The sequence below is a fragment of the Vespula pensylvanica genome, chromosome 5, assembly GCF_014466175.1.
Source record: "Vespula pensylvanica isolate Volc-1 chromosome 5, ASM1446617v1, whole genome shotgun sequence".
Lineage (NCBI taxonomy): Eukaryota > Metazoa > Arthropoda > Insecta > Hymenoptera > Vespidae > Vespula > Vespula pensylvanica.
This window is the reverse complement of record NC_057689.1, coordinates 5267543-5280245: the sequence shown is the minus strand read 5'-3', so window position 1 is coordinate 5280245 and position 12703 is coordinate 5267543. Positions and strand designations below refer to the sequence as shown.

Below are 12703 nucleotides of genomic sequence, written 5' to 3'. Positions count from 1 at the left end.
GATAGGGATGGTTAGATTTTCGATGCCGCGGAGTTTTGTCGAGACAGCTTCGCTTACTTCGCGAGTTGGTTTCGAGAAGGAAGACGAAGAAAGAGACAGATAGAAAAAGGGAAAGAAAGAGAGAGAAAGAGAGAGAAACAAGTGGTAAGTTTTGCGGTAGTTTCGAAAGTTTTCCTTCTACTCCGGCTCGGCTTCGAGACTTTCGAACTTGTACGGAGTTTTCTCTCGCGCAATTAGAAGTTCCCTGTATTATTCATAACTAACGCCGTTCTTCCTCGTTCCTTCGTCTTCGAATAGAGACAGAGGGAGAGAAGAAGAGGAGGATGTACCGACCGTTTCTTCGTAACGCGCAAAACTCAAAGACCACCGCGGCGAGGCACAAGTCGCGCACGGTTCATGAATTTTAATGAAATCTCCAGCCGGAGATCGGAGCTTCGTGTTTCGCTCTTCTCTTCGCTTGTCTCCCTCTCTCCTCTTCCTTTTTCTCACTCTCTATCTCTCTTCTTCTACTTCCTACGTTTTTGCCTTACGTGATCTACAATGATTCGCAAAGGATCGCACGAATTTCTTGATAAGATTCGATTGAATTAATAATATTCGCGACTTTGTCGAATTATTTATATTTTGTTAGATAATTCATCGAATTTATAAAATATCTAATTATCATATGGAGTAAGATAAAATGTGAAAAGCAAGAGGATCGTAGCAAAATCTTTGCAAGATCGTCGTACTAGGGTCACGAAATATCCATCGTCGATGAAAAGGGCCTAACGATCACAGCACTCGATGAGCTTCTCCACGGCCCATGCAATCTCCATAGCATTACCATACGATTAAGAATACCTGCCCCTGGTGCACGTCTGCGGGACCGTGAATGTTCCCCGACAGTCTTCCAATTAGCCTCTCTTACCTCCAGAAAAAAATCTTTTTCTTTTTGTTTCTTACGTATACATATCAGTGCTAAGAGGAACGAAGAGAAAGAAAGAAGAAGAAAGAGATAGAGAAAGCATCTTTCGAGAATTCGTCTAATTAACATTCCTCTTCTTTTTTTTTTGCGTTGTCGTTCTCTTTTTTTTTTCAAACGTGATCGATCTCAATGAGGCCTCTTAATGAACTCAGAGTTTAATGAATACAGACACACACACATACACACTTCGTCTTATTATTTCTATTTCATTATTTAAATATAAGCCTTCCTTTATCTCTCTTTTATATACGTATATTCATAGTAATGAGAGTGTCACTGAAATATAAGAATTATATCCCTTTCTCCAGACATTGAGAAAATTAATCTAGTTAAAAGTTCGTTTTTCTTATTTCTTTTTTCTTCCTCTTTTCCAAACGTCATCGATCACAATAGACTAGGAATTATTCTTATGCTCTTATGCATAGCGTAAAAGACCGGCACGTGAATTACACGTACAAAAGTCAAGAGAGCTTATACCGTACGATACCTCTCTCTTTCTCTTTCTCTTTTTCTTTCTCTCTCTTTCCTTCGCGGTTTACGAGCTTATTTTACTGGATTTTTATGATATAACGTACCCGCACCTAGTCCGAGAACCTGAAGTTTATAGGTTTGCGAGATTTTATCGCGGCGTAACGTATGGTTTGTTAAATCCAGCCTCACACACTCTCGTGTTACACCACGCTCCGCGTAAGCACTTATGTGTGTGTGCGCGTATTTCTGTGCGTATATATGAACGACCGTGTAAGTACATACGTACGAGGAAATCCGCAAAGCGGTCTCTCTTACTCTCTCATCGGCGTCGCGACGCTCGAGACGTTTATCGCTCGGTACGACGACCTAGGAGAGTTTTCGATTATTTTTTCGAGAATCGACTCTCGAGTAATACTCCGATTTTCCGAAAGAAAAAAAATATCCTTGATAAAGCTTAAATACGATGATAATAAAATCGTGACTCGAAATTTCACAAGTTTACTTCTTAAAAATCGACTCTCTAATATAGAAAGAGAAACATTTTCTCGTGGACTCGTAAAATAAAATAGAAAATAAATGAAAAAACAAATTGCAAGAGAAAAAACCTTTCTATGTATAGCTTAAAGATTCTTCTTCCGGATACAACCGTTCAAATTTTGATTCATGATTTGACGTTTCTATATTAATTAACAAGACAAGGATAATAATAATGAGAAGGAGGAGAAGAAAAAGAAAAGAAAGAAAGGAAAGGTATAGTTTGAGTAGGACGCGAGGGCGACGACCATGACGAGAATCGCTTCCGGTCAGTAACTCCGTGCGAATAAAAGGGGCTTATCCGAGTGCAATTCATTCTTTTGCATCGCAAAAGTCGGGGAATGCAAATTCCCGTGCGAATTTGCGAATTTCTCCTTTGTCTATTTATCCTATACATTTCGTTCGTGTTATTCTCGTTCTGAACGTTGAGAGGTTCGTTAAAGCACTCGTATTATGATAAAACGATCGCGGAGACAAGTGGTATACAATCATACATGTACGTATATATACATACATACATACATATGCTTATAATGTGAAGCATAGTTTAATCTCTTGCTCCTTTGAAAATTCTTTCGTAATAAATCAACGCACAATGCGAGAACGGCTTCGAATCGGACAAATCTCGTTAGCCGAGCACCAAAGAAGTTCGAATCTCGGGAGAAGAACTGGCTGGTTCACCTTGGCTGCTGGAACCCCATCTGCATGTGGGGACTGGACGTGTAGTGGAAAGAGAGAAGGAATACAGAAGGAAAGAAAAAGATAAAGAGAGAGAAAGAGAAGGAAAAATAAAAAGAGGAAAACGAGTCGAAGCTAGGGGAGCGACATTCCAAGCAAAGTCGAGATGAGTGGCGTCATCTCTTGGAAAATCGAAAGCTCTTTTCTTTCTCTCTCTCTCTCTCTCTCTCTCTCTCTCTCTCTCTCTCTCTCTCTCTCTCTCTCTCCTTTTCTCTCTGTCTGTCTCTCTTCCTATTTCTCTCTACGAAGTTAATAAAAATAATAAAAAATGAAAGAAAGAAAAAAGAAATTATTTTAATAATTATCTTCGTGAGTAATGAGATAAATGAGAGCACGGCCTTTAGACTCGCGCTTTCATCGACTTACATATGTACATGTTCTACATATGTAACAACGTTTTATCGTCAATAAAACAAATGTAGAAAATGATTAACGAGAAGAAAGAAATGTAATAATTAGCAACGAACCATAATAAGAACAGTGCGCTGGCTAACAATACGATTACTATGTATGTCAGTTTGTAATTATTAATATTATTACGACGTACGTCGATATCGAAGTGGTTTATTAAACGAAGAAAAGTTACAACGAAATGGAATCCCACGATTCTTCCTTCTCACATTGTCAATTCTTTTTTAGTATCTGTCGAAAGACTTCGACGCGAATGAAAGACGCGAGAAAGATCTCTCAAGGAAAGAGAAAGAGAGAAAAGAGAAAGAGAGACTCGTAAAGCGCGCAAATAATGATCTCCCCGACAATATATCGGAGTAGGTAGTAGGGCCTTAGGACCGTCGGAACCCTTAGGGAACCGCCAAGAGGAAAGTCGTGCCGCAAAGAGAGCAAAATCGCAAAACGAATAAGATACGTAGAGGAATGCGAAACGAAGTCTCTCTCTCTCTCTCTGTCTCTTTTTCTTTCTCTCTCTTTCCCGTTGGTCCAGCAACGCAAGTTCTCCTCTAAGGATCTTCGAGAAGGACCACAATCTTTTTCCGCTATCTTTCCCTCGTACACCTTAGACTGCGAAGGGATCAACAAAGAGAGAAACAAAAAATAATCGAACGAATAAAATGAGAAATAAAAACGAAAAGAATAATATGCGGAAGATCGTCTGATTGCTTCTAATTAAAGCAGCATGCCGTCCAATTAGCTCGTTAAACATCGTTACCTTCGATCAATAGATCCATCCATCTATCGGTCGAACGATCGATGGATGTATTGATCGAAGAAATCGAAATCGCCAAGTTCGATGACCTCCTCGTCGTCGTTTTCTTCTGAAGGTAGGAGAAAGACAGGGAGGGAGGGAGAGGAGATATTAAAAGAGAGGGGAAAGGAAAAGTGTCAACGTGTGAGCGAGCAAAAGTGAAACCATGTATGCGTGTTACAACGAAATAGAATTACATACCGCTGGCCGTCGTCCAAATCGAGTATGGATTTTTAATTGTTGCACCGGAACTCAACCGCGTTAGCATTGTTTTAAAGCCGCGAAATCGGAGTTAACTAGCGCGTTGCGACTCTTTTGCTTTTAACAAATCGAATTCCATATGTCTCTTTCTCTTTCATTTTTTTTACTCGAATAAGTTAATTCCTTATTTCTTTCTCTCCCTCTCTCATTTCATTTCTTTTTTGATCTCGATCAAAAAAGATCGAGGCGTGAGCGTGAACTCGTGAACTCGTGAACTTTTCGGACGAAGGCTCGAAATCGTCCCAAGTAAAAAAGGATCTACACTAAGGAGTAAGGGTGTCCAAGATGAGAGAGAGAGAGAAAAAGAGAAAAAAGAAAGGGAGAAAGAGAGATAGATAGATAAATAGATAGAAAGAGAAAAAATGGGGAAAAGGGATTAGAAGTTCGTTCAGAGAGAAGGTAGGCCAAAGAAAATCCCACGGATTTCGAGGGGAGTCTCTTTCTATCGTGGTCCTCCCACGGGAAATCGAGACGAAGCGAAAAGAGGGTTTATCCAAAACGACTTTTTTTCTTTCCTTTTTTCCCTCTTTCTTATTCTTTTTTTTTTCCTTCAACGGAAGAAAAGAGATCAGTGGTAGTGTCAAACGGTGAAACTCGGACCCCTTCGTCCGTGACAAATCGAGACCACTCTTCGTCGAAGAAGTTCGAATAAATATCGACGTTACTCGATCAAGAAAAACTGAGATAGAAATCTATAAAAAAAAAAAAAAAAAAAATAAGACGGAGAGAGTGAGAGAGATCCAAATTCGTACGGCCCTGATCCGAAGTTATCCGAGGCTTCGCGAGAGAGCCGATTATATTAAATGGCTGGTAAAATGGTCTGCTTAACATAGCGTTTATCTGTTCCTCTTGGTTTTAGTACTTTTTCACTGCCTCGTCAGGCATTGCCCATAAACTCCGGCGCAAGCCACCACAGCTTCTCTCTCTCTCTCTCTCTCCTCCCTCTTTTTCCCTAACCCACCATTTTCTCTCTTCGCCTCCCACATTTTCTAACTCTCTTCCTCCTTTACTCCTTCCTCTCTCTCTTTCGATCTCTACCACTTTCAGAGCTTACTTAACTATAATTCACGTGCGCCCACAAATATATTTTTTCATGTATCTTCTCTTTATCATCGAAAAGACGTCGTCCACTTGACAGAGAGAAAAAGAGAGAAACAATCATTCGTACCCTTCGATTGCTCGGTGATAAGCATCCTGACTTTTACTAAATTTTGATATTCGACGTGTATATATATATATGTATATATATATATCCTATAAATAAAAATAAAAAGAAGAAATACGAATACAAAAGGAAGGGAAGGAGGGGGGGGGGAGGGAGTGTAATACAGTATAGTTCACCCTACTAACAGTACTCGTAGGAAAAGCTTCGGAATGAAAGGGAGAAACAACCCCTCCTCTATTTCGTTCATTTTGAGCACACCCGCAGAACGGTCGAAAAATAATTGCACGTTTCGTGGTCTCTTGATCCGCGCGTAAAAGTAATCCAAACATCGCATAAAAATTATGTTTACGAGTTTCGAATGGGTGCGCAGGGGTCGGGCTCGTAAGGGTGCAGCTAGAGAGAGATGGAGAGAGAAAAAGAAAGGGAAGGGGTCTAAACGACATATTCCTTTTCTCCAGATAGGGATCTCTCTCTCTCTCTTTCTCTCTCTCGTTCGCTCTTTTTAAGAATCATCCCATCTTTTCAAAAAGATCAAGACAGTAACGCGATAATCACGTTATCGTCGATTGTCTCGGTAAACGCACGATAAAATATGTAAATTCTCACCATCTTGCGTAGAAAACACAAGTTTTTCTTATTAGCTCGACGACATTAAGCAAAGTTATTTTTGGTAAAAAATAAAGAAGACACGAGAGGGTTCGTGTTGGTCCAATCGATTCTATATCGTCAGAAAGAAATATAAAGATCGATTCAAAAAGTTCAATACGTTTTAAGTTAGATCTTCGTTCCAATTGTTCGATCATAGTGACTTTAATATTAACATATGACGTAATTTAAAGGTACAACATGTTCATATATTTTTGTTCGTTCTAAGTGTGTGTTATTTCGATCATCAATCGTCATAATTTTTCTTCTGTGTCAGAAATTGTTCGAGATAATCAACGATGTCGGTGAAGGTTTTTCTTTTTTTTATAACTGAATAAATTGTAATATTTTGTACATTCTCGTGTTAGTGAAGATATTACAGAAAATGTCAGGTGATGTATTATATTTATAGTATTATTGAATTGAAATTTATGAATCGATTTTAATCTCGACAATTATTAATAATGAAATAATATTAAGCATCGTGCAACAATTTAGAAACTAGAATATTCCTTCTAGTTCTAGAACGTTCACGTTCCTTTCCAAGAAACACGACGCAATGAAAGCGTCACGAAAGGATCGGCCGCCATTCGTCTCGTCGATTCGTATTATATGTTTCCTCTTACTTAATATTTATTAGGATTATTTATTACAGAAATAGAATAGAGTATGAGATTAACTTAGTAGGATTAACTTTGATACGATGGAAAGAGCAAAGGGTGTGGCCGATTTGATCGTCAAGGTAAAAAAAAGATAATAGATCCTACATAGGAAATATTTACCTTGATCCTTTAGCCCTTTTAAGAGAAAAATGTCATCTTATGATGCAGTCGGAACAAATTTTGGTTCTTTTTCGTTCTTTATCGAGTTTCTTTCTTTTCCGAAGGATGGTCTCGATTTTTCTTACAAGGAAATATTTATAAAAAAGAAAGAATAAATAGAAAACGTTCCATTTAGAAAATGTTTAGAAAATATTTATTATAAAGATCTGAGTCTATTCGACCTGATTAATTCGAGTTATCGTGAACGTTATCGTGAACCTGGTAGACGATTTTTACATACATACATATATATATATATGTAATCTTATGTATACATATATATATATGTGTGTATATATAAAAAACAGCTGCAGACTGTCATCGTAATCGTTAACGAGTAATCACGAGAAGAAAAGCGTTCGCTATCGAATCACATAAAACGAATAAAACAATTTCGTTCGATTATCGACGGTCGAACGAATTTCTCCTGTTACTAAAGATTAATAAAAATATATCACATATCGACATGTACGTATACGATACGTAAAATATCGATGGAGAAGAAACATAGTGAACATTTAATGAAGAAAATAACGGCGAAAAAAAGAAAAATTGTTATGCATGTGGATAATCACTCACCTGTTTTCTCTTTGATCTCGCAGAGCACCGAGAACAGGGCAGGTTTCATTCTGTGGCAATTTAGTGTGTGTTTCCTGTAACAGAAAACGTACGAGATATAAAGAGTGTAAAGAGGAGAAAAATAGAGAGAGAGAGAGAAAGAGAAAGAGTGAGAGAGAACACGATCGGAACACGAATCGTTTCCGAGGGATTATTCGGCGCACACGAGGATCCGTGACGTTAGCGATTATAAGCAAATATTAATTCGCAGAGATAAAGAGCTCTCTCTTATCGTACGCTCTCGAGCGTGTTCTCTCGATCGTTGAAATCGTCGAAGGTACATACATATATCATATATACATACATACATATATATATACATACACATATATATATATATATATATGGATCGTGAAATAAATATCCAATGAAAAACGTGTAATCGAATCGCGCGTATACAAAGAATTTTTTTCTTTCTCTTTTTTTTCCCTTTTTTTTCTTCTTGCCACCTGCGAATAGTAATTGAATTTCTAAAGCGTTCGAAAGAAAAAAAAAAAGAAAAGAAAAAAAAAAGGAAAGAGAGAAATATCCGAGCAAAGTCCGATCCGAAATGAAAATAATCATTAGAGAGAATTTTGGTTCACCTCGCTTGGGCCTCGTCCAGACTTTGATCGGTGATGTTCATTATCTGTTGTAATATCTCGCCGATGTCCTGTTTCCTAGCCTCGACAGCCTGATCGGGACCTTGGGCGGCCGAGCCATCGACGGGTCCCATGGTGCCGTAACCGGCGGTATTTTGGGCCCCCTGACCCTGGTTAGCTCCCATCAAACCGACACCCGAACCTCCGTGCTGCAGCATCCTGCCAGTCTCATCCATCAACTATTTCGCCGAGCACTAAGATAATAATAACCGAGGATCGCGTTTATTTATCGCGTATGAACGACCACGTTTTATTTGATTATTCTATTAAAATTCCTTCTTCGTTCGTATTAATTTCCGCGTCGTTTCATACACGTGTTCCTTTCTCTCTCGCTCGCACACGGGACGTTATGGAAGCCCGGAGAGACGGATATATGATATAAGAGAAGGGGGGAAGGGGGAGAGAAAAAATAACCCTTCGAATAAACGATTCACGATTTACTATCGGACGAGCAACGTTCTTCTTCTTCTTCTTCTTCTTCTTCGATAAACGCGTTCTCGTTCTCGTCGTCCTCGTCCTCGTCCTCGTCGTCCGAAAAACGCAACGAACGGAAAAAAGGAGGGGGGATGGATATTTTCGTGACGCGCGCGCGACACGAAACTCAGCTTCGTCGGTCTCTCGTTGCTTGGAGGTTATGCCGCCGCTACCGTTGCCTCCTCTTCCTCCTCCGTTACCTCCACCACCACCACCTCCTCCACCTCCACCTCCGCTGCCGCCGCCGTCGCCGTCACCGTGGCCTTTGTCTCCTCTGCGTACTAACGTTCGACGTTTCGCTCTTCCTCTCTGCTTTCGTATATTCTCTCACGCGCTTTCTCTCGATCCTTTCTTTCCTTGGCTCTTCTCTCCCCGAGCAATACTTTCGTGAGGACACCCTTTTCTCACCTCCTTTTTCAACGAACTATCTCAGCACCTTAAACTCTTCCTCGTAGTCTGCTACACAACACCCAGAGACCTTTTCCCAAACGATCGCCTTCAAAAAGTCTAGCAGCAAGCAGCAGCAGCAGCAGCAGCAGTAGAAGCGTGCATGCCGCTTCTACACTGGCACTGGTACCACTACTACTACTATTACTACTACTACTATTACTAGTACTCCACCACCACCACACCACCACCACCACTGCTACTAGTACTATTATAACTATAACTACTACTACTACTACTACTACTACTACTACTATTATTTCTTCTTCTTCTTCTTCTTCTACTCTTCTTCTTGGCACTACTGCCACGAGAGGAAAACCGTGCGCGCCCTCCTCGGCGACGGCGGCGATCGTCCTCCGTTCTTTTCTTCCTTTTCCTTTTCGTCCTCGTAATTTCGTATCCTCGCGAGATAATAGTCGTCGTCTTCGTCTCCTTCTTCTTCCTCGTCTTCGTCTTCTTCGTCGTTAGAACATCCGGCGTGCGTACAGGCTCGACGTACAACACAGGACACACACACGCGGGCACACACACACTTCCACGCGCGTCCACACTAGCGCACAGAAGCGCGCACGAGCTCTCCTCCGCCTTACAAGGCAACGCGCCACCGTGATCAAGCGAGCAAGCAAGCAAACGAACGAAGGAAGGAACGAACGAACGGACGGACGAGCGGATGAACCAACGACGAACGAACGAACGAACGAACGAACGAGCGAGCGAGCGAGCGAGCGAACGAGCGTCTCTTCTCCTCTCCTCGCTCTTTTCACTCTTCTCGGCCGCGAGCGACTGCCGCGCTCCGCGCACACTCTACTCGACGCTTCTTCTTACGCGCTCCTACGTCGCGCTACCTTCGCACGCGCCAATCGCCGGCCATAATAGCCAACGGACTGACCAATCACCTTTGAGCACACTCGCCACACAGCCTAGCTGTCTCTCCCTCTCGCACACACGCACGTTGCTTGATTTTTATCTATCTTCCTCTCTCTCTTTCTCTTTCGCCGTCGCTTTGCCGCGCGCCTTCTTTATTTACGACGCAACGTCGACGCCTTCCCTTCTTCTTCTCCTTCTCCTTCTCCTCCTCCAACTCCTCCTTCTCCTTCTTCTCCTTCGTCTTTTTTTTTTCTTTCTTTTTTTTCCTTCGCAATTCTCCGTTCCCTCCGTTGCTCTCTGCGAGAAATATTTAACAGGTAACTACGACGAAAAATGTTGTCTCTCTCGCATACCGACTCCACCTACCTCCAACAGCTTTTCTCTTAACGCGCGCGTTAATCCCCGCCCCCCTCCCCTCTCGTTGGAATAAAAGAGCCAAAAGCGAGAATAGAAGGAAAAACAAAAAAGAAAAGAAACGTCGGACGATGGTGTACCTCCGAACTTACGATCAGGAACAACACCGATCGGCTTTAACGAAGAGCTCGCGTTTGCGGCTCCTCAATGCCGACTACTGCGCACGTTACTCTCCAGCCAACGTACTCCTCGTGATCGGCCATTACGAAATGGCGGGAAAAGACGTCGATTACGAACGCGTCCCTTCTATTCGGAATCGATCGCAGTACTTCGATATGAGATGTCATTTTCTATTATAACTCGTCGAACGAGAAAACTCTTTAACGCGTTATAACGAAAACGAAAAATTCGTAAATACGTTTTATTCTCAGATTTTTGTTTTCGATGTTGTAGCAGTGACGTCATTCGACTAGCGATTAAAATTTTGTTCGAGCTTATGCGGTCGATTGTCGATTTGGCCTTTTCCATTTGGAAATTCGAGAGGAAGAGAGATAGACAAACGGATAGATAAAGTGAGAGAGAGGGAGAAGGAGAAAGGGAGGGAGAGTATATTAGTAACTGAACTGTAAACGTACGTGTTTTGTTCTTTAAACTCGCGCGAACCTCGGAGCTGGACGGATGTTTATACTCGATAATAAGTCATCGGTGCTTACATTATTTTACATTCCTTTAGCGGTAAGCCCTTACGATGCCAAAACTCATCTCGATTGAATAAAATTTTCGTTAAAAGTTTCGTTTTTTATTTCTTTACGATTTGTCTCGAATTGAACTCTTTCTTTCTTTTTTTTCCTTTCCTCCTTATTATTTCTTCGTATCGTTCATCAATCCGATAGCAATAAGAAATTTCTACGGAAACATCCATGGACGACGGTAGAATATAACTTGAATAATCCTGAATCCTAACCTTTTCGGAACATACGTATTGCGTTCATAAGGTACTTATAATATACATTTATCTTTTTAAATGTTATTTTCAATTGGTTATGTTTAAAGATGAACAATCCAAAGAGCCGACAAAAATATTGTGATATCGTTTTCAGAATTGTTATATTATGAGATATAATGATTTCGTGTCTCAGTGAATGTATGACGACAAAATGATGAAAGTATTCTCAGTTACGAGAGATACATTCAAATTACATTTTTAAACATCATAATCTTGACGATTGATTCTTATTTATGGTAATGGATATTCATCAATTTTACTTCAAGAAAGGAAATTTTTATACCGTACAATTCGAAAATCAAAAATGCTTATCCATCAAAGAAATAAAAAATATATTTGATGAATTTGGAAATGTAGTTTATGTAAGTGCTGCTAAAAATATCAATGGTTTATACTCTGTAATGTATAAAAATCTAAATAGTGCAATGCACTGTATACAAGGTTTACAAAATGATGATTTAATAAAATTATTACCAAAGAAGTTTGAAGAAAATTCTAATAATAAAGAGAATAGTGATGACTTCCAAGATATTATAGATAAAAATGAAAAGTGCAAAAGAATTATTTCCGGATTTGCACAATTGAAAGAATTGGGATATATTGCTCCTATGGATATCTCTAATAATTCAAATAAATCAAGCAAGGATATATCTATCACCGATGAAAAGAAACTTGATGAGAAAAATATATGTCAAAATAAATCTAATACCATTGAACATTCAGATGTGGATGATGCGTCCTTGATAAATAGCGCAACTGATAATCCCAACTTATCCAAATTCTTTTTTGAAAATGAAAAATCTCAATCCATTTCTAGGAAGTCATTTATTTCTCCGACTCATCCGGACAAATTGCCTCAAAAGAGCAACGAGATACATAATTTAAATAATCCGAATGCAACTGCATATCAGACTACTGAGCCTTCTAATCTTATCTATTCTGTAAACAGTCATTTAACAAACTCTAAAATTATTCCTGCCCAAAATGTAATTGTCGCTAATGTGCATGAAGATTGCAGTATTCACTATATTTTACATCTCTTTGAGAGATATGAACCAATTGCAGTATCATTAATGAGAACGATTCCAAAATTCTTTATAAGATATTGTCATGTTTATTTTAAAACACCAGAACAGGCATTAGCAATTGAAAAAAAGTATGATAAGTTTGTTATATCTGGTAAAAGTCTTATTGTACTGAGAAACCACAAATTAATAGATGAAATCGGTAAAATGTGAAATATAAAAATTAATTATATAACGTATAAGTGTAATATTATTTTTATTATTATATGTTGTCGCTAATAAAATCATGTAAAATGTGTATTATGAAAAATACACAATTACAACACAATTATGTATACAGTAAATATAGTACAAGTGTCTATTTATATAAGTGACTTTATATAATTTGTGTATTACGTACAGTACAATGAAAATAAAAAATATAACTACATCGTTGTAGTTATAATCAAGTAATCATTTGTCAATAAA

At 39.3% G+C, this 12703-nt stretch overlaps 2 protein-coding genes across 8 annotated transcripts in view; one reads left to right on the top strand and one right to left on the bottom strand.

Moving 5' to 3' along the window:
- LOC122629621 (homeobox protein extradenticle) overlaps positions 1–10410 on the bottom strand; it is a 46179-nt gene extending 35769 nt beyond the window's left edge. For 3 of the 7 annotated variants that reach the window (XM_043813261.1, XM_043813256.1, XM_043813262.1), the window contains exons 1-2: positions 8006–10408; positions 7383–7456 (exon numbers count right to left, since the gene is read on the bottom strand). In XM_043813261.1, the coding sequence (XP_043669196.1) occupies positions 7383–7456; positions 8006–8238 (307 nt within the window). In that variant the 5' untranslated portion in view covers positions 8239–10408. Of the gene's footprint in view, positions 1–7382; positions 7457–8005 lie in introns of all 7 variants that reach the window. The other 4 variants (XM_043813259.1, XM_043813255.1, XM_043813260.1 and 1 more) reach the window with 3 other exon arrangements.
- Positions 10411–10792: 382 nt separating this feature from the next.
- Positions 10793–12688, top strand: LOC122629623. The gene is made up of 3 exons (XM_043813265.1): positions 10793–10939; positions 11098–11199; positions 11305–12688. Exon 3 carries the CDS (start codon positions 11444–11446, stop codon positions 12446–12448), a length of 1005 nt encoding a protein of 334 aa, XP_043669200.1. The 5' UTR covers positions 10793–10939; positions 11098–11199; positions 11305–11443; the 3' UTR covers positions 12449–12688.
- Positions 12689–12703: the final 15 nt, after the last annotated feature.